Source organism: Ovis canadensis, chromosome 1 (genome assembly GCF_042477335.2).
Source record: "Ovis canadensis isolate MfBH-ARS-UI-01 breed Bighorn chromosome 1, ARS-UI_OviCan_v2, whole genome shotgun sequence".
Lineage (NCBI taxonomy): Eukaryota > Metazoa > Chordata > Mammalia > Artiodactyla > Bovidae > Ovis > Ovis canadensis.
Window position 1 is genome coordinate 11,621,892 of NC_091245.1, and position 21,256 is coordinate 11,643,147.

The 21,256-nt window shown below is 38.3% G+C and overlaps 1 protein-coding gene across 9 annotated transcripts in view; it reads left to right on the forward strand.

Annotated features, from left to right (window-relative positions):
- Window positions 1-21,256, forward strand: part of LOC138416602 (protein argonaute-3) — a 112,908-nt gene that overhangs the window by 89,246 nt on the left and 2,406 nt on the right. For all 9 annotated transcript variants that reach the window (XM_069546198.1, XM_069546107.1, XM_069546395.1 and 6 more), the window contains 5 exons: window positions 10,921-11,080; window positions 13,322-13,412; window positions 15,242-15,436; window positions 15,707-15,841; window positions 18,303-18,404. In XM_069546198.1, the coding sequence (XP_069402299.1) occupies window positions 10,921-11,080; window positions 13,322-13,412; window positions 15,242-15,436; window positions 15,707-15,841; window positions 18,303-18,404 (683 nt within the window). The remainder of the gene's footprint in view (window positions 1-10,920; window positions 11,081-13,321; window positions 13,413-15,241; window positions 15,437-15,706; window positions 15,842-18,302; window positions 18,405-21,256) is intronic.

Sequence of the window (21,256 nt, forward strand, 5' to 3'; positions counted from 1 at the left end):
CGGTCTACTGTATCCTTTTACTTTTCTGTATATTCATTCTGTTAAATCTTGAGAGTTTGATATTGCAACTCCAACTAAAAATCTTAATTTATCTACTTAGAAAATAATTGTAATATGTAGTGGAACTATATGTAACTTTGTTCTGTGTTTTTCAACTCTCCTGTAAATGTGCTATCATAGTTTCATAACTTAAAAAATAAAAGAGAAAGAAAAAAATACAGAAGGTGTTAAAGAATTTGTAAATCAAGGAAAGAACAAATAACTAAAAAAGACCAAGGACATAAAAGAAATACAAATGGTCAGTTATCTATGAAAAGATGCTGGGCCTCGTTAGACATTAAAGAAATGTGAATTAGAATAAATTATTTTTCACCAACAATGATAGCTACTTTTGACAAAGATGTAAGTATACACTCTCATACACTGTTGCTGGGAGAGAAAGTTGATATTATCATAGCCTCCTCCACACTGATCTTCTTGCCTGCATTCTCTTTAGTTCACGTTCAGTCCATTTTCTACACCACTGCACTCAGTGGATTCAGTGAGTGATTTTTCTAGCTAATAGGTTTTACTTTTTAGAACAGTTTTAGATTTACAGAAAAATTCAGCAGATAATATAGAAAGTGCTTATATACCTTCTTTCCCCTGTACACAGCTTTCCCTATTTTTACCATCTTATATTAGAGTGGCGCATTTAATGAACCAGTATTGATAAATTGTTATTACATATTATCCACAGTTTACATTAAAGTTTACTCTTTGTACAGGTCTGTGAGTTTTGACAAATACATAATGTCATTGTCTACTATGACAGTATCAAAGAGTAGTTTCACTATCCTAAAAATCTCCTGTGCTCTGCTTACTCATCTCTCCTTCAGTCTCCTCCATCCCCTGACAATCACTGGTCTTTTTAAGTCTCTATAGTTTTGCCTTTTCTAAAATGTTGTATAGTTGAAATTACATGGTATGTAACCTGTTCTGAACTGGCTTCTTTCAGTTAGCAATATTTAAGATTCTATCTTGTCTTTTTGTGGCTTACAAGTCGTTTCTTCTTAATGTTGACTATTAATTGTGTGAGTACTACAGTTTGTTCTACATTTACTTATTGGAGGATATCTTGATTTCTTAACAATCTTTGGCAATTTAATGCTGCTGCAAACATTCACATGAGGTTTTTGTGTGGACAGAAGTTTCTAACTCAATTTAGTAAATAAGCAGGAGCACAATTGCTTTATCAAATGATAAGACTGCCAAGAACAAAAACAGTAAAGACCTAACAGAGGCAACAGAGGTGCAAGAACACACAGAAGACCTATTTAAAAAAGGTCTTATCGACCGGGATAACCACAATGTTGTGGTCACTCACCTAGAGCCAGACATCCTGGAGTGTGAAGTCAAGTGGGCCTTAGGAAGCATTCCTACCTTAAAATCCTAAAAGATAATCCTGTTAAAGTATTGCACCCAGTATGTCAGCAAATTTGGAAAACCCAGCAGTGGCAACAGGACTGGAAAAGGTCAGTTTTCATCCCAGTCCCAAAGAAGGACAGTGTTAAAGAATGTTCACACTGCCGAACAATTGTGCTCACTTCCCATGCTAGTAAGGTTATGCTCAAAATCCTTCAAGCTAGACTTCAGCAGTACTTGAATCAAGAACTTCCAGATATACAAGCTGGGTTTAGAAAAGGCAGAGGAACCAGACATCAAATTGCCAACATTTGCTGGATCATAGAGAAAGAAAGGGAATTCTGGAAAAACATCTACTTCTGCTTCATGGACTATGCCAGAGCCTTTGACTGTGTGGATCACAACAACCTGTGGAAAATTCTTAAAGAGATGGAAATACCAGTCCATCTTACCTGTCTCTTGAGAAACCTGTATTTGAATCAAGAAACAGCAATTAGAGCCTTACGTGTAACAGCTGACTGACTGACTGGTTCAAAACTGGGAAAGGAGTACAACAAGGCTATATATTGTCACCCTGTTTATTTAACTTATATACAGAGTACATCATGAAAAATGCTGGGCTGGATGAGTTACAAGCTGTAATCAAGATTGCCAAGAGAAATACCAACCACCTCAGATATGCAGATGATACCCTCTAATGGCAGAAAGCAAAGAGGAACTAAATTGCCTCTTGAAGAGGGTGAAAGAGGAGAGTGAAAAATCTAACTTAAAACTCAACATTCAGATAACTAAGATCATGGCATCCAGTCCCATCACTTCATGGCAAATATATGGGGAAAAGTGGAAGCAGTGACAGATTTTCTCTTCTTGGGCCCCCAAATCACTGAAGATGGCAACTGCAGCCTTGAAATTAGAAGACACTTGGAAGGAAAGCTATGATATACCTGGACAGCTTATTAATTAAAGCAGAGCCATCATTGCCAATAAAGGTCCATGTAGTCAAAGCTATGGTTTTTCCAGTAGTCATGTACAGGTGTGAGAGTTGGACCATAAAGAAGGCTGAGTGCTGAAGAATTGATGCTTTTGAATTGTGATACTGGAGAAGAGTCTTTGAGAGTCCCTTGGACAGCATGGAGATCAAACCAGTCAATCCTAAAGGAAATCAACCTTGAATATTCATTGGAAGGACTAATGCTGAAGCTGCAACTCCAATACTTTGGCCACCTGATACAATAGCCAAATCATTGGGAAAGACCCTGATGTTAAGAAAGATTGAAGGCAAAAGAAGAGGGTGGCAGAAGTTGGATAGCATCACTGACTCAATAGACATGAACTTGGGCAAACTTCAGGAGATAGTGAGGGACAGGGAGGCCTGGTGTTACTGCAGTCCGTAGGCTTGCAAAGGGTCAGACATGACTTAGTGACTGAACAACAATAAGACTGTCAAATTGTCTTCCAAAGCGACGTACCATTTTATTTTCCCATCAGCAATTAATGAGAGTGCCTATTCATTCAGCATCCAGTATCTGACAATTTTTTGGATTTTAGCAATTCTAATAGGCATGTAGTAGTATCTTGTAATTTTAGTTTGAAGTTTGTTAATAATACATACTTGAACACATTCAGTTGTCTTCATTTCACATGCTAGCAAGGTAATGCTCAAAATCCTTCAAGCAGGGCTTCAACAGTATGTGAACTGAGAACTTCCTGATGTACAAGAGGGATTTAGAAAAGGCAGAGGAGCCAGAGATCAAATTTCTGGATCATAGAAAAAGCAAGGGAATTCCAGGAAAACAGCCACTACTGCTTCATTGACTATGCAAAAGCCTTTGACTATGTGGATCACAGCAAACTGTGAAAAATTCTTCAAGAAGATGGGAATTCCAGACCACCTTACCTGTCTCCTTAGAAACCTGTATGCAGGACAAGGAGAAACAGAACTGGACATGGAACAACGGACTGTTTCCCAATTGAGAAAGGAATATGTCAAGGCTGTATACTGTCACCCTGCTTATTTAACTTATATGCAGAATGCATCATGCAGAATGCCGGCCTGGATGACTCACAAGATGGAATCAAGATTGCTGGGAGAAATAGCAACAACCTCAGACACGACTTAGCAACTGAACAATGACAATAACACATATTATTGAGCACCAGGACTTCCCTGGCAGACCTTCGGCTAACATTCTGCACTTCTACTGCAGGGGCGTGAGTTCAGTCCCTGGTTAGGGAACTAAGATACTGCATATGCGTGGCATGGCCAAAACACGTGTGTGTGTGTGTGTGTGTGTGTGTGTGTGTGTGTGTGTGTGTGTATACATATATATATATATATATAGAGAGAGAGAGAGAGAGAGCACCTTTTCATGTGTTTCTTTGCCATCTGTATATCTTTGATGAAATGTCTGTGCCAGTCTTCTGCTCATTTTTTAATTGATATGTTTGTTCTCTTATTGTTCGGTTTTAAGAGTTCTTTGTATGTTTGGATACAAGTTCTTTATCAGATACCTACTTGGCCAATATTTTCTCCCAGGCTCTGGCTTATCTTCTTTTAAGCGTGTCTTTCATAAAGCACAAGTTTAAAATTTTAATGAAGTCCAAATTTAAATAATGTCATCAATATATTCTTTCACATATTATTTTTAGTGTTATATTCTAAGTTTTACTTTGTATAATCTTTTAGTAGCTTTATAGTATTCTTTTTTACATATAGGTTTATAATCCATTTTTCCTTAATTTTTATGAAAGGTAGAAGGTCATATCTAGATTTCTTTTTTTTTTGCACGTGGATTCCAGTGGTTTCAGCACCATTTGTTGGAAAGATTATCTTTCTCCATTAAATTGTCTTTGCTGCTTTGTCAAAGATTGACTATATTTGTGAGTCTGTTTCTGGACTCTGTTTTGTTTCCTCCGTCTGTGTGTGCATTCATTTGCTAACACCTCATTGTCTTGATTAATTTAGCTTTGTGAGAAGTCTTGAAGTCAGGTAGTATCAGTTCTCTGACTTTATTCTTCTTCTTCCTTGTTGTATTAGCTGATAAATCTTTTGCCTCTCTGTATGCACTTTAATTCCCTGGTGGCTCAGATGGTAAAGCGTCTGCCTACAGTGTGGGAGACCTGGGTTCGATCCCTGGGTCAGGAAGATCCTCTGGAGAAGGAAATGGCAACCCAGTCCAGTACTGGAAAATCCCATGGACAGAGGAGCACAGTAGGCTACAGTCCTTGGGGTCGCAAGGAGTCGGACATGACTGAGCGACTTCACTTCACTTCACTGCATACACTTTAGAATCAGTTTGTCAGTAATCCCAAAATAACTTGCTGAGACTTACTGGGATTACATTGAGTCTGTAGATCAAACTGGGAAGAATTGACATCTTAGAATTGATATCTTCTATCTTTGAACAAGGAATATCTTTGTTCAAAGCTTCTTTGATTTCTTTTATCAGAGTTTTATAGTTTTCCTCATTTAGATTTATATTGACATACATATTTTTTGTTTTGTTGCTAGTATAAATGGTATTGCACTTTTAATTTTAAATTTTAGTTTTTCATTTTTAGTACTTAGGAAAGCAGTTGATTTTTTGTATATTCACTTTGTATCCTGTAACCTTGCTAAGTCACTTCCTTGTTCCAAGAAGCTTTTGTCAGTTTGGGGGGTTTTCTGCATAGACAGTCATGTTCTCTGTGAACAAAGGCAGTTTTATTCTTTCCTTCCCAGTCTACTTTTATATCCCTTTCCTTGCGTTAGCTTGGACTTCCAGTATGATGTTGAATAGCAGTGGTAAGATGAGACATCCTTACATTGTTCCTGACTTTAGGGGGGAAACATCTAGTTTCTCAGCAATAAACATGAAAGCTGTAAACCTTCTAGTTGTTTTTTTATGAAGTTAAGGAAGTTCCCTCTAATCCTAGTTTGCTGAGAGTTTGTATTATGAATGGATGATGGATTTTTTTCTACATGTTTTGATATGACCATATGATTTTTCAGTTTTTTCTCTTAATATGATCAGTCTGTTTGTTCATTCATTCAGTCGTGTCCGACTCTTTGGGACCCCATGGATTGCAGCATGCCAGACTCCCCTGTCTTTCACCATCTCCTGGAGCTTGCTCAAACTCATGTCCATTGAGTTGGTGATGCCATCCAAACAGCTTGTCCTCTGTCGACTTCTTCTCCTGCCTTCAATCTTTTCCTAGCATCAGGGTCTTTTCCAATGAGCTGGCCCTTCGCATCAGGTGGCCAAAGTGTTGGAGCTTCAGCTTCATTCCTTCCAGTGAATAGTCAGGGTTGATTTCCTTTAGGCTTGACTGGTTGCATATAAATGGGATCAGTTACTTTAATTGATTTTCACATGTTGAACCTGGCTGACCATAGGTTTGACCTGTGTGTGTTGGGATGACTCAACAAATCCTGCTATCTGCTCAGTTTTTTGGTAGTACATTCCATGTAACACTCCATGTAAAAGAGATCACAAACTGGATCTCTGCCTACTAGAGCAGACGTTTCTGCTACTCCTTAGCCATAACCATGAGGACATGCCACTTTTCCACGACAGTAGGGTAAGACCCCTGACACCATCCACCTACAATGTGGGAAACCTCGGTTTCACCTCTGAGTTGGAAAGATCACCTGAAGGAGGGCATGGCAACCCACTCCAGTATTCTTGCCTTGGGAAACCATGGACAGAGGAGCCTGGCGGGCTATAGTCCATGGGGTCACAAAGAGTTGGGCATGACTGAAATGACTGAGCACGCAGGCAACATGTAGTTTGGGTCTTAGTTTTGTTTTTTTTTTCACTCTTCTCCCTTTTTTCTCCCTTTTATTTTTTTAAATGAGCATTTTGTATTATTCTGTTTTCTTCTATGAATTATCCTTTTTTGAAAAATGTTAGTGGTTTCCCTAAATTTTGCAGTATACTTTTACTAGTAATCTAAGTTCGCTTTCAATAATTCTGTACCTCTTCACAGATAGTGTAGATACCTTATAATAAAGTATCAATATTCCCAATTTCTCCCTCCTCTCCCTTCCAGTATTGCTGTCATTCGTTTCCATATAATACACTGTTGCTGTTATTGTTTTGAACAACTATTAGTTCAATAAAGAATAAGAATATGAAAGATTTTATTGTTTATTTATTCCTTCTCTGACCTTTTTTTGTATGTATAGGTCTGGACTTCCAACCTATATAATTTTCCTTCTCTCTAGAAAACATACTTTTATCATTTCTTTCAAGGCAGGTCTACTGTCAATAGGTTCCCTTAGTTCTTATTTGTCATATTTCCTCTTTATGAAAAAAATGTGTTTATTCATTTTCAGCCGTGCTGGGTCTTCGTTGCTAGGTGGGCTCTTCTCCAGTTCCGGCGAGCGGGAGCCACTCTCTAGAGGCGTGCAGTCTTCTTACTGCAGAGGCTTCCCTTGTTGCAGGGCATGGGCTCAGTAGTTGTGGCTCACAGGCTTGCTTGCTCTGCAGAACGTAGGATCCTTCCAGACCAGAGATCAAACCCATGTCTCCTGCGCTGGCAGGCAAATTCTTTACCGCTCAGCCACCAGGAAAGCCCCCTTCACTTTAAATATATATATTTTTTCTTACATTTACTTATAAATCAGTTTATCCACTGACATAGTTTAAACTGTTAAATTGTTCTGGAATTCTTATCTTTCAAATTCTTGTCTTTCAGCACCTTCATAGCCTTCATCCTGTTTGTTTTTCTCATAGAAAAGCTCATCGATTTGCCACTTTTAATATTAGTTTCTTGCGTGCTGATGCCGGTATTTCAGCCTCCACTGTAGCCCTCCCTCTTTGGCCAGAACCCTGGAATCTCTACATTTATCTCATGTTGGTATAGGTGATTCCTTCTATCAATCAGTTGCTTGGTGTCAGTTTTGTTTTTGGCCCTGCTGTGCAGCATGTGGGCAGTTAGTTCCCTTACCAGGGATGGAACCGGTGCCCCCTGCACTGGAATCTTTGGACCACCAAGAAAGGCCCTGGTGTCAAATTTTGATTGTAGTTTTCATTCTTTCTGATATACTGTTTTCATAGGATCTTCTTGAATTAACTATTTTTTTAACAAGTTTTGATGTGTATGCATGGTAAAATATACATAACATAAAATTTACCTTTTTAACCATCTTAGAGTTCACGGTTCAGTGGCGTATATTCACAGCACTGTGAAACTATCACTACTCTTCATTTCCAGAACTTTTTCATCATCTCAAACAGAATTCTGTACCTGTTAAACAATAACTCCCCATTCCCCTACCCACCAACCCCTGGTAGCTTCTATTCTACTTTCTGGCTCTATGAATTGGCTTATTTCACTTAGGGTAATGTCCTGGAGGTTCATCTATGTTGTAGTATGTATAAGAATTTTATTCCCCCTTTTTTTGTGGTAAAATATATATAAATCATAAAATTTACCATTTTAACAAGTACGCAGTTCAGTGACATCAAGTACATTCATGTTGTACAGCCATCACCACCATCCATCTCCAGAGCTTTCTCATCATCCCTAATTGAAACTCAGCATGAACTCCCCATCTCTCCTTCCCAACTCCTAGAAACATGTATTCTACTTTCTGATTGTATGAATTTGACTATTCTAGTTACCGCGTATAAATGGGTCATAATAGTATTTGTCCTTTTGTGACTGTTTATTTCATTTAGTATAATGTCCCTTAGGTTAATCCATGCTAGAGTACATATCAGAATTTTCTTCCTTTTTTAAAGCTGAATGATATTCCATTGCATGTATATCCACACTTTATCTATTCGTCTATCAGTGAGCACTTGGATTACTTCCACCATAATGCTGCTTTGAACATGAGCATACAGCTCTCTGTTCCAGTCCTTCCTTTCCCTTCTTTTGGATCTATTCCCAGAAATGAAATTGTTGGATTATATAGTAATTCTGTTTTAGTTTCTTGAGCAACTGCCTTGCTGTTTTCCACGGAATCTGCACAATTTTACGTTCCTATTAGCAATGGGCAAGATTTCAGTTTCTCCACATTCCTGCCAGTACTTGTCATTTATTTTAGCCATCCTGTTGGGTGTGGGGTAGTATCTCATCGTGGTTTTGATTTGCATTCTTTAATGACTAGTGATGTGGAGTATCTTTTCCTGTGTTTGTTGACCAATTGTAGGTCTTCTTTGGAAAAATGTCTATTCAAATCCTTTGCTCATTTTTATTTGGATTGCTTGGGTTTTCTACTTGAGATATAGGAGTCAGTGTGTGTGGTTTTGTGTGTGTGTTTTGTTTTGTTTGTTATTGGCCTCGCTGCGCAGCTTGTAGAATCTTGGTTCCCCGACCCGACCAGGAACTGAACCCTGGTCCTTGGCAGTGAGAGCTTGGGAGTCCTAACTGCTGGGCTGCCATAGAATTCCCAGGAGTTAGTGTTTAATTGTTCCTGCAGTTAATGGCTTCATCAGTTTCTGCTTCTAATAAGCTGATCTTGACTGTGATTTGTTGTATTCACCTGTTTCGGGCTGACAGTTTGCTTTGTTACCTCATTTCTCTGAAGGATTTAAAGTACAGATCTGATTTTACCACCTTCCCAGGAGAAGGCAATGGCAACCCACTCCAGTACTCTTGCCTGGAAAATCCCATGGACGGGGGAGGCTGGTGGGCTGTAGTCCAGGGGGTCGCAAAGAGTCGGACACGACTGAGCGACTTCACTTTCACTTTTCACTTTCACACATTGGAGAAGGAAATGGCAACCCACTCCAGTGTTCTTTCCTGGAAAATCCCATGGACGGAGGAGCCTGGTAGGCTGCAGTCCATGGGGTCGCAAAGAGTCAGACACGACTGAGCGACTTCACTTTCACTTTTCACTTTCGCCCATTGGAGAAGGAAATGGCAACCCACTCCAGTGTTCCCGCCTGGAGAATCTCAGGGATGGGGGAGCCTAGTGGGCTGCCATCTATGGGGTCACGCAGAGTCGGACATGACTGAAGCGACTTAGCAGCAGCAGCAGCAGCTATCACCCCCACTTCAGTAGTTTTTCATTATGCAATTGATAAAATTGACATTTAAGATTATCTTCCAAGGGTTTGCATGTTCTAATCCATGAACATGTCTTCTTACCTCTTCAGAATTCATCTTCTTGCTTTATGCTTTTTTCCCACAGGAACTCTTTGATTACCCTCTTCCTTCTACCTGTATTGCTTCTCATAACTCTTTTCCACCCTTCACCAAGTAAACACACATTCTTTTTTAGTTCAGATATCCCTTCCTGACCTCCCTAACAAGGTCAAATTCTCCAACATTATTGTCTTTTAGCACCTTGTTACCACTCCTTTATGTTGTTTCACAGTTGTGATGTTAAATTTAAAATTATTTAACTGATGCCTATTTCTGTGACTAGACTATAAATTCTATGAGGGCAAAAACAGTGTCTCTCTTGACTTAGCATTATATCCCCAGAGCTTCACACAGTGCTAGCATGTATCAAATGACTCAATAAATATTTGTTAAATGAATTAATAAATCTTTTTGGAGGGTGATTTTTCAGTATCTATAAAAATTCTACCTATAGAAATTTATCCTGAAGCTATAGTGACACAACCAAACAAAAGTAAATATACAAAGGTGTTATTCATAGTGTTCTTTGAAATAATAGAAATTTATTTGATATATTATTGATGAAATAATAGAAACCTATATTCAGTTCAAAAATATGTCATTGTGTGAATTGTTAGATAGGAAAAGGAAACAGGATAAAGAAAGGGACAGGATAAAAGCCTGTATACTGTAATACCTCTATATTTCTAAATTAAACTTTGGAGAATAGAGTTGAAAGCTATAAGTATACTGTGATTATATTTGCATTAAAGTAATACAGATGAGAATATTACTGGAAGAAAGTACAATTAAATACTAATAAGGGTTTATGTATGATATTTTTCTCTGGTTTTTCAGTTGTGGTTATAGTATTTTCATGAAGACAAAAATATACTTTCTTATATATGAAGAAAACAACTGGAAAAATTATCACTAAATGCTTAAGCTGATCTTCAAGGCAGTATACTTTGTATTTTAGGATAATTTTTCATATTTTATAATTGTCTATTTTAGAACAGAGTTTTCAGAAATCCTGGAAACAGTTAATTTGAAAGATCCAGTTTATTTTAATTGGCTAGACATCAGTTTAAAACATTTAAGATAGAAATTATACTACTAATTGCACTCTTGAATGACCTCAAGACACTACACATTTATATAATCAAATAAGGCAGTATAGGGAATTCCCTGGCAGTCCAGTAGCTAGGATTAGTTGGCTCTCATTACCACAGGCCCAGGTTCAGTCCCTGGTAGGGGAACTAAAATTCCACAAGCCATGCTGTGTTGCCCAAAAAAAGACAGTATGCTATAAATTTTAATAACATTGTTTTAGTATTGGTATAATTTGGGGTATCTTGTAATACAGTGATATATTTCACAGGGGGAAACATACAAAGCAGCTTAATGGTCAGTAAAATTTGACCTTTTTAACTAGAGATGTTTGTATTTGTTTCCTAGCGGAGGTGAAACGTGTCGGAGATACACTTTTGGGTATGGCTACACAATGTGTTCAAGTCAAGAATGTAATAAAAACATCCCCTCAAACTCTCTCAAACCTGTGCCTGAAGATAAATGTTAAACTTGGAGGGATCAATAATATTCTTGTACCTCATCAAAGGTAAGATAAGCTAATCACCTAATAAGATATTCATTTTTTTCCATTAGTTTTCATACCTTAATTTTTCTATGTATTGCCATACCTAGGAGAAGGCAGTGGCAACCCACTCCAGTACTCTTGCCTGGAAAATCCCATGGACAGAGGAGCCTGGTAGGCTGCAGTCCATGGGGTCACTAAGAGTCGGACACGACTGAGCAACTTTACTTTCACTTTTCATTTTCACGCATTGGAGAAGGAAACGGCAACCCACTCCAGTGTTCTTGCCTGGAGAATCCCAGGAACTCCGGAGCCTGGTGGGCTGCCGTCTATGGGGTCGCACAGAGTCAGACACGACTGAAGTAACTTAGTAGTAGCAGCAGCAGCAGCAGCCATACCTAAGACCTATGTAAGAGACAACTTTGGTGATTCCTGCCATAGGAGATAAGTAGAAATTTTGGCAAAAAGTAAAGAGTTTTGATTGGCAAAATTTAAGAGACTGCTTTATGAAAAATCCCATTTTCATTTAGTGTGCAAAGTTCCTCAGCTCTCACTAGAAAGTATTGAGAACTTTATTTTTCAGATGCATCCAGCTTGTAAAACCTTTTCATTGTTGGTGGTCACCTTGTTGTTGTTGTTGTTGTTGTTTTTTCGGCTGCGCTGGGTCTTTGTTGCTTTTAGGCAGGCTTTCTCTAGTTGCATCTAATGGGGGCTACTCTTTGTTGTGGGGCTTGGGCTTCTCCCTGCGGTGGCTCCTCTTGCTGCAGGGCACAGGCCCTGTGTGCACGGGCTTCAGTAGCTGCAGCACGTGGGCTCCGTGGTTGCGGAGCTCTAGAGCGAAGTCTCAGCAGTTGTTGCACACGGGCTTAGTTGCTCTGCAACGTTGTGGAATTTTCAAACCCATGTCCCCTGCATTGGCAGGTGGATTCTTATCCAGTGCGCCGCCAGGGAAGTCCAGCAGTCATCTTCAAGCAGGTGTCATGAGGCTACTCACCTAGAAAGTGAGGGAAGCCTTTCTTCCTCCTTTAGGGACTTAATGGTGGGGTTAGGGGAGAAGTGAAGTGAAGTGAAAGTCGCCCAGTCATGTCCGACTCTTTGCGACCCCGTGGGACTATACAGTCCACGGAATTCTCCAGGCCAGAGTACTGGAGTGGGTAGCCATTCCCTTCTCCAGGGGATCTTCCCAACTCAGGGGTCCTCCCACATGGGGCAAGTGGATTCTTTACCAGCTGAGCCACCAGGGAAGCCCAGGAATTAGGGGAGGAAGTGAAAGTGAAGTCGCTCAGTCATGTCCGACTCTTTGCGACCCCATGGACACCAGGCTCCTCCATCCATGGGATTTTCTAGGCAAGAGTACTGGAGTCAGTTGCCATTTCCTTCTCCAGGGAACTTCCCGACCCAGGAATCAATCCCAGGTCTCCCACATTGTAGACAGACGCTTTACCGTCTGAGCCACCAGAGGGGGCATGTCAATTAAGTAAATCAGTTAAATAAGTCATATCAGTTGCTGGGGTCAGTGGGACAACAGATGTTACTGTTACATTGCCGTCATGTCTAAAAGCTCTTAGGGTGTATGAGACATGATGACCTAGAAATAGGGTGCTGGGGAAGAGGCATAATGTTATTTGGAGAATCAAACAATAGGTTTCCTTTTAACAGTTGAAGCAACTAGGGCTCTAAAATCTTAAATGTCTTGTTGACACAAAAGCTCTTTTTTTCCTGTTTTTCCATACTGCCTCTATTTCCCATCCCTATTAAATATATATGAGATTCATAAATGAGATGAATATAGAATTGTATCAAGCCCAAGAACTAAGAGAAATAGTCATTTGACTCTCAAGAATACAATTTTAAAATAAAATAAACCACTAGCTACTTTATGACTATTAAATATATGGTACTCAAATTTTACACTTTTGTTCATGGGCAGGGAAGTAGTAGACTCCCTTAATCCCTTCCAGTGTGATTTAATGATTCTTTATCTCCTTTCAAGATTCCATTGGCTTAAAATGTAAGTAGATTAAAGAAAGGTTGATATAAATTGATGGGTTAATATGAGGAAATTTTATCATTTTATGCCTATTATGAAGAATGCTAGCAGCAACTGCCCTTTACAACCATCAGCACAGCTGCTTAAGGCAGAAACTGTCTGAAAAGGATCTTCTCTGTTCTATACCAACAACTTGGAATTGTGCTGCCCTAGTGTGAGACAGATGCAAGCATAATGAAAAAATTTATCTAACTCTTGTTAAAAATGTGTTTAAGACCTTCTGTGTTCCAGCAACCAGTGATCTTTTTGGGAGCAGATGTCACTCATCCGCCCGCTGGTGATGGGAAGAAGCCTTCTATTGCTGCTGTGAGTATCAGGCAGGTTTATCTTATCTCCAGTTTACATGAAGATCAACATTTTGATTTTAACTTTCTGAATTTCAATGACATTTTCTTTGAAATAAACTTTTGTAAATATATATAAACTTTTAAAAATACATTTGTGAAGTTTTACAGATTATGTATCTTTATATAGATCTATCCAGAGCCAACTTCAAATGTTATTTGGATTTTTTAAAAGAATGATTATTCTCTAGTTCAGAGGCTACAGGTTCCATATATATCTGTTAGATCAAGTATGTTAATTGTATTACTCAGCTCTTCTGTGTCCTACACAGAAATTTGTCTGTTTGGCCTCTCCATAATTGCATATTTTCAGTTACTTTTTATAATTCAAAGAGTTGATGTATTTCAGTCATGTCATTGTTACAGAAAGATGTATCACATACAAGTTTGGTGCATTGCTTTTTTTCAGTATAAAATATCTTCACCTTTGTCCAGTTTAATACTTTGCACTTGAATTCTTTAATACTGCTTCTCTTAACATCTGCCTCTTCTATCTCTTGCCTACCTTTATTTATTTATTAATTTTCATTTTTGGCTATTCTGGGTCTTCGTGGTTGCAAAGGCTTTTCTCTAGTTGCAGTAAGTGGGGGCTACTCACTAATTGCAAATGCATGGGCTGCAAACACAACAATATTAAGACACAGAAAGAAAAAATTAAAATAGCTACTCTCAAAACCAATATTAACTTCTCCAGTGACCAGATACAAAGCATAAATACAACACAATAAGACTGAGTATAGAGTCAGGACTTTTTATCTAGGGCATTGCAATAAAACAGGAAAAATTATTTTAAAATTTAGAAAGCATAACAGTTCTTACAGTGAAAGAAAGTGGAAGTCACTTAGTCATGTCTGACTCTGCAGCCCCATGGACTATACAGTCCATGGAATTCTCCAGGCCAAAATACTGGAGTGGGTAGCCATTCCCTTCTTCAGGGGATCTTCCCAACTCAGGGATCGAACCCAGGTCTCCCACATTGCCGGTGGATTCTTTACCAGCTGAGCCACCAGGGAAGCCCGAGAATGCTGGAGTGGCTAGCCTACCCTTCTTCAGGGGATCTTCCCGACCGAGAATCGAAACAGGGTCTCCTGCATTGCAGGCGGATTCTTTACCAACTGAGCTATCAGGGAAGCCCTCAAAAGAGGATGCCAAAATCATGACTTCTGGGGTGGTTTGCTAAACTGTAAGAGAAATCAGGTGTTTGAATGGTTGTGATTTAGTTGTTAAATCGTGTTTGACTCTTGGAGACCCCATGGACTGTAGCCTGCCAGACTTCTCTGTCCATGAAATTTTCTAGGCAAGAATACTCGAGTGGGTTGCCATTTCCTTCTTCAGGGGATCTTCCCCATCCAGGGATCAGACCTGGGTCTCCTGCTTTGCAGAAGGGTTCTTTACCAGCTGAGCTATCAGGGAAGCACAGGTGTTTGAATGGATCCTCTTTTTCACTTTTCTTCCTCTTGTTCTCTTTATACACATCTTTTTGTCTATCTTTACCAATATTTAGGTTTACCAGCAACACCTGTAAACTAGAATCAAATTGTTAAATGTAAAGTGCAGCCTACTTAGAGGAAAATAGTTTTTGACCCTAGACTGGGTCTTTTATTCTGTTCTTCACTGGAATTGTCTGTTTTCATTACTTTCAGAATGAACAGTGATTGTTAAGGTTATAGTAAAATACACATTTAAATGTAATCTAGGTACTTTTTTTCCAATTTTTAGTGGTAAAATTCATCTTCATACACTTTTGATTACCTTAATTTCTAATTTTTTTCTTTACTTCTTCCAACCTAGGTTGTAGGTAGTATGGATGCCCACCCAAGCAGATACTGTGCTACCGTAAGAGTTCAGAGACCCCGACAGGAGATCATCCAGGACCTTGCTTCCATGGTCCGAGAACTTCTCATTCAGTTTTATAAGTCAACTCGGTTCAAGCCTACTCGTATCATCTTCTATCGGGATGGTGTTTCAGAGGGGCAGTTCAGGCAGGTTGGTTGCCCGGGATTCTCCCATACTATGGTTATATCAGGTACTGTATTTATAATGTGGTGTCTAGTTCTGAAGTTAGAAGCCTTAATTAAGTTGAGAGCTCCTACAGTCAAATTTTGACCCTTCCTTAGATTTTCCCTTTTAAAGTGTTTATTGTGGATGTGTAAACCTATAAATTAATAAGTTAAGAAACTGAGTCTAAATCAGTATCTTGCTTTGAAGTATGTGTAGAACTGACTCTATCAAATATTCCCATTTGATCTTCTTTAGGTATTATATTATGAACTCCTAGCAATTCGAGAAGCCTGCATCAGTTTGGAGAAAGACTATCAACCTGGAATAACCTACATTGTAGTTCAGAAGAGACACCACACTCGACTGTTTTGTGCTGATAGAACTGAAAGGGTAATCTTGCATCTGTTGTAACACTTATTGTCCCAAGCAAAGGTTATATCATATAGTTCATAGAGCACTTAACAAAGGCTCTCTGCCAACAGCAGGATTTCTAACATATGGTAGTAGGTTACAGCAAAACAGCTTGATTATGAGTATAGAGGCATCAAAACAGGATAATTTTTTTAACCTCCTAGAATTTCTGGGAGCACTCCAAATGTTCAGAATCCCATTATACTTTTTTGTTGTTGTGAAGAAATTTAGAGTTTTAAAATTATTCTTTTTATTCATATTTTCTTTCAATGTTCAGAAGGAAAAAGTTACGTCCTAGTTTCAAAATCTCTTGTAAAAATTAATTTTACAAATAAGGGACATTCTAGAGTGATTAGTGAAAATTCATGCACGCTAACTTTCATTCCCAGTGCTCTGCCTCCGTGTTGCACACCTTAGAGCAGAGAAATCTGAGGATTGCAAGGGTTAGTGTCCTCTTGGGAAGGGGGATCATTAGAAAAGACTGAGAAAGAGAAGAGTGTGTCTTATCTTTGGTATATATTTTGATACCAGGTCTTTGATTGCACTCATTGTATAACTTTGAGCAAATAACTTAAAATCTCTGAGCCTATTTTTTTTCTAAACAAGGTTTGGATAGCATTAATATTTGCCTTATTTTGGGTTTTTGAAAGAATTTTTTAAAATTAAAACATGTTAATATACTTAGAATGGTGCTTAGCACATGCTGAGCACTCGGTGGAAATTAACTGGTTGTAGGATGGTGGTAATGGTTTTGTGATAGAGAAAGAGGGCATGATAACAGGCACTGTTCTGGGTCTTTTTTATAAGTTTAACTCATTTAGTCCTCACAAACAACACTATGAGGTACTTTATTATTATTATCCCCATTTTTCACAGGAGGAAACTGTGCCACATGGAGGTTAAATAACCTCCCCAGGTTACAAAGCTAGTGCTGGGCAGAGCTGGGACTCAAATTAGGCAAGCTTATTAGGCAGTCTTGCTCCAGGGTGCTCTTAATACTGTCCTTTACCACACCTCTCATAGCAGTAATGGTAGTTTTATTCTGGCCTCCATGTTGTTAAAGTCCTTTGCCCCAAATTACTAGCTACATTTCTATACCTAGGAAACCAAAGCTTTCTTCAGAAGTTGGATTCTAAGTTAGATTTAATTATTTCTTGCAACTGGTGTTTAATTGTGCCTTTCCTTCATTTATTTGCTTCTCTTTCACCTTTGCTCTCAATACCTCCTAATCATAATAGATGAGAGAGCATTATAAATGAGGAAATAGGCACAGCAAGGAAAGCAGTGTGTCCTAGATTTCATGACTAGAGACTCGGTGGCGCTGTGATATGAACCCAGGCATTCTGCTGCCCCTGTACAGAGTGAAACTGTTTATATATATATTAAAAGGAGATCTGTGTGTTAAAAATAGGCATAATTTAGTAAGACTGTGGACTATTTTCTTTGTTTTGTGACTTGGGGAAGGCTAGCTGGCTGCCTTGCAAGGCTGTAACTGAAGCCCACATCTGGTGGTGTTCCCTCACACGGCAGAAAGAATATCTGAGTCAGTAGGATAGTTTCTGATTTGTTAGCCTTATAAACCTCGACTTGATTTTAAATGTGTTAAGGATAAGGAGTTAGAGGTAAGTATATATATATATATATATACATATATATATATGCATTTTAAATTGTTTTTGTTAGGAGCCTTTCGTTATCAGGAACTTCTGTTTCGTTCACATCATGCATTACTTAGAGACAACCATGGTGTCTATTTCCTTATAAGATGTTGAACCTGCTAATATGAAATAAAAGAAATAGGGCCTTTGTAGTCATTTCCATGTTTGACTGTCTGTCCTGGCGTTTACTGTATGCTACTGGGCAAGTTATTTTATATTCCTGAGCCATAGTTTGCCCCAAAATGGGAATGCTTAACTTGCAGGATTATCAGAATTAGAAATAATGTATGTAAAATCCTGACATATAAATAGCTACCAAATGGTGACTCTAGCTTATGTTGTTGTCAGCATCCTTTCACTCTAAAAATATAGGGTTCTCTGAGAAAAATGCTAATTTTCATAAGAATTACACATTCAGAGAACCTGCCATGCACGGATGTTATAAATTGGAGCACTTAAAGTTACTTCTTAAAAATTTTTTTTAAGTGTTCAACCCATATTGGGATCAACTACCAGCTAAGCATCCATGGAGATGAATAAAACTTTGTTGATCAGCTCTCACTTTTAGCAACTTTTAAGAATAGAACTAGGACTAGAATGAGGTCTGCTCTTAATGCCCTCTCAAGTATTATTTCAAGTTGGAAGTAGTGAAGCATGGGATCAGCCTGTGTATTTATATCTTTTTATTTTTATTTATTTATTTTTTATATCTTTTTCAAGTGCTTTCAGATGCATTCTTTACCTTTGACTTGTTTGTTTAAATCTTGACCAAATGAATCTAGGTCGGAAGAAGTGGCAATATCCCAGCTGGAACAACGGTCGACACAGACATTACCCACCCGTATGAGTTTGATTTTTACCTCTGTAGTCATGCTGGGATACAGGTAAGCCCAGACTTTGGGTGAAGTGATTCAATTCAGGAACTTCCATCCTTCTGCATCTCAGAAAAAGGAAAAAAAAATATGCTTTTCCACACTTCAGATTGTTTACATCTGAAGTTAGATGAAACTCTCAGTAACTAAATCGTATCCCCTTTTTCACATTGAGAAGGACTTATTTCTAGAAAATACCAGAATATAAGTAGTTTAATAGAAGTCATCTCCTGAAGCTGGGTCTTCAATTTAATGTAACCTGACTGTCCCTTTGACATATTCTTTTTGATAATAATACTTCATAGAAAACTTTGTCATTTATTGGCAGGTATTGAGCATGTGAGTTTAGTTGTAGAATTACAAACTTTAAGTTTCAGTTACATAACTTTTTAAGTCTTGTCTTATTTTCAGAAAATCTTCTTGTCAATTTGTTAGCTATACTTGGTAGCACATAAGCTGTAATTTAATGCTTCTCAAACTGCTCAGCAACAGAGAGTGAATCCACATTCCCATGATGTCTGAGAGACATCTGTAGGCCTAAACTATGTTAGTTTACTTGCTGTTGATTAAAATAGAAACTCCAGGAAGGTGCACCTAACTGTGTATCTTAAAGCTTTATATGTTCCACATACACTAACCCCGGTTTCACTCTTAGGGCTTTAAAATTATTGTCTATTCATCTATATATGTTCTTGTATCTGCTTCTCTTTACAATCAGTGTGGTACATTTTTATGGTGGGTGGTAACAGTCAACAAAACAAAGTTAAAAGTACCTTCTGAGCTAAAATCTGTATCATTTGAGTACATATTTTAACCTTAGGTTTCCCTCCATGTATCCGAACACTACTGCTGTAACTTCTTAATAAATATAACACAGGGGAGAAAAAGATTCTCTGTTCATGTAAATTTTAGAAATGCTGATTAAACAGGTGGGGTTTTTTTTGTTTTTTTTTTTTTACTTTAGAACTTTTCGATGCTATTCACATGCAAGTGGTTATTATGAATTTTCAAGACAGGACTATTTCTCCAATGTATTTAACCAGAAACTTTAGGGACCAGTATTTTGGGGGTACACCAAATTGAAAATTCACTCTAGTCAGCAAATAACCAGGAATATTTCACAGGGACCAAAGACCATTCTTTATATGTCTTCCCAGATTTATTATCATTTCAAACTTCTCTGAAATGAAAAAGAGAAGTCTTGGGACTTCCTTGGAAGTCCAGTGGTTAAGACTCCATGCTTCCTCTGCAGTGGGTACAGATCTGATCCCTGGTTGGGGAACTAAGGACCCCCATGCTGCAAAGCATGTCCACGAAGAAAAGGAAGTATGTTTCCTCCATACCCACATTGTTGAGAGTTTTCATTATAAATGGATGTTGAATTTTGTCAAATGCTTTTTCTGCCTCTATTGAAATGATCATATGATTTTTATCCTTAATTTTGTTAATATGGTCAAATCACATTGACTGATTTGCAGATATTGACCCATCCTCACAACCTAGAATAAATCTGGGCTTCCCTGGTGACTCAGACTGTAAAAAATCTTCCCACAGTGTGGGAGACCTAGGTTCAATCCCCGGGCTGAGGAGATCTCCTGGAGAAGGGAACAGCTACCCACTCCAGTATTCTTGCCTGGAGAATTCCATGGACAGAGCTGGAGCCTGGCAGGCTACAGTCCATAGGGTAGCAAAGAGTTGAACACGACTGAGTGACTTTCACTTTCAGTCATGGTGTATGATCCTTTTAATGTATTGTTGAATTTGATTTGCTAATATTTTGTTGAGGATTTTTGTGTCTGTGTTCATCAGGGATATTGACTTGTAATTCTTTTCTTGAGACATCCTTGTCTGGTTTTGGTACAAGGGTGATGCTAGCTAACCCTGTAAAATGAGTTTAGAAGAGTTTCCTCCTCTTTTATTTTTTGGAAGTTGAAGAGGATTGGTGTTAATTCTTCCTTGAATGTTTAGTAAAATTCACCAGGAAAACTATCTGGTCCTGGAAACTTTTATTTGTTGGGAGATTTTTGATTACTCGTCATCAAAATCAATTTGATTCAATCACTAGTAATCAATCTGTTCAGATTTTCTATTTTCTGCTCCATCCTGATTCTGTTTCTAAACCATCCTCCATATTACTACTGACGTTATTGATACTTTATAAACCCCCAGTCTTATCACACCTAAAATCTTTCCTGTTAAACAAAGCTGTGCAGTGCTTTCCCTGCTGCCTACAGATAAAAGTTCAAATCCCTAAGCATATCATTCAGTCTCATTCCAGATGTTCATTTCAATTTCATTTTTTTCTCCGTAGGCTCCATATTCTCTTCATCTTAGTCAATTAACTGTTCCCTAAATCTGCCATGGAGTTTTATGCCCCCTGTGTTTTGTTAAGGCCATTCATTGTCTCTAGTGTCTGCTCACCCCACCCACCCCCAAAAGGCCAAATATCCCTCTTTGCTCTCTTGGTGAAGGACCCTCAGGGCTCACTCTCATAGTTACTTCCTTTGGTATTCTTATACAGGACTAAGTACCAGTAATACTGGAACCACTTACTGGTAGTTCTATAATCATAGATGCTCTGTTTCCTTTACTCCTCTACTGAATTATGTTTCCAAGAGAGGACAAACTTTTTACTTGTTTGCTTGGTTTTTCTTTGCAATTCACAGTCTGTAGCATAGTAACTAATATATAGGCACTCAGTTACATGTTCTGGGTTTTAAAAAACACATAACATACAGTGCACCATTGTAGCTATTTTTCAAGTGTATAGTTCTGTGGCATTAAGTAATTCACATTATTGTCCAGCCACACCACCTTCTGTCTCGGGAACTTTTTCATCTTTCCAGACACTCTGTTCTCATTAA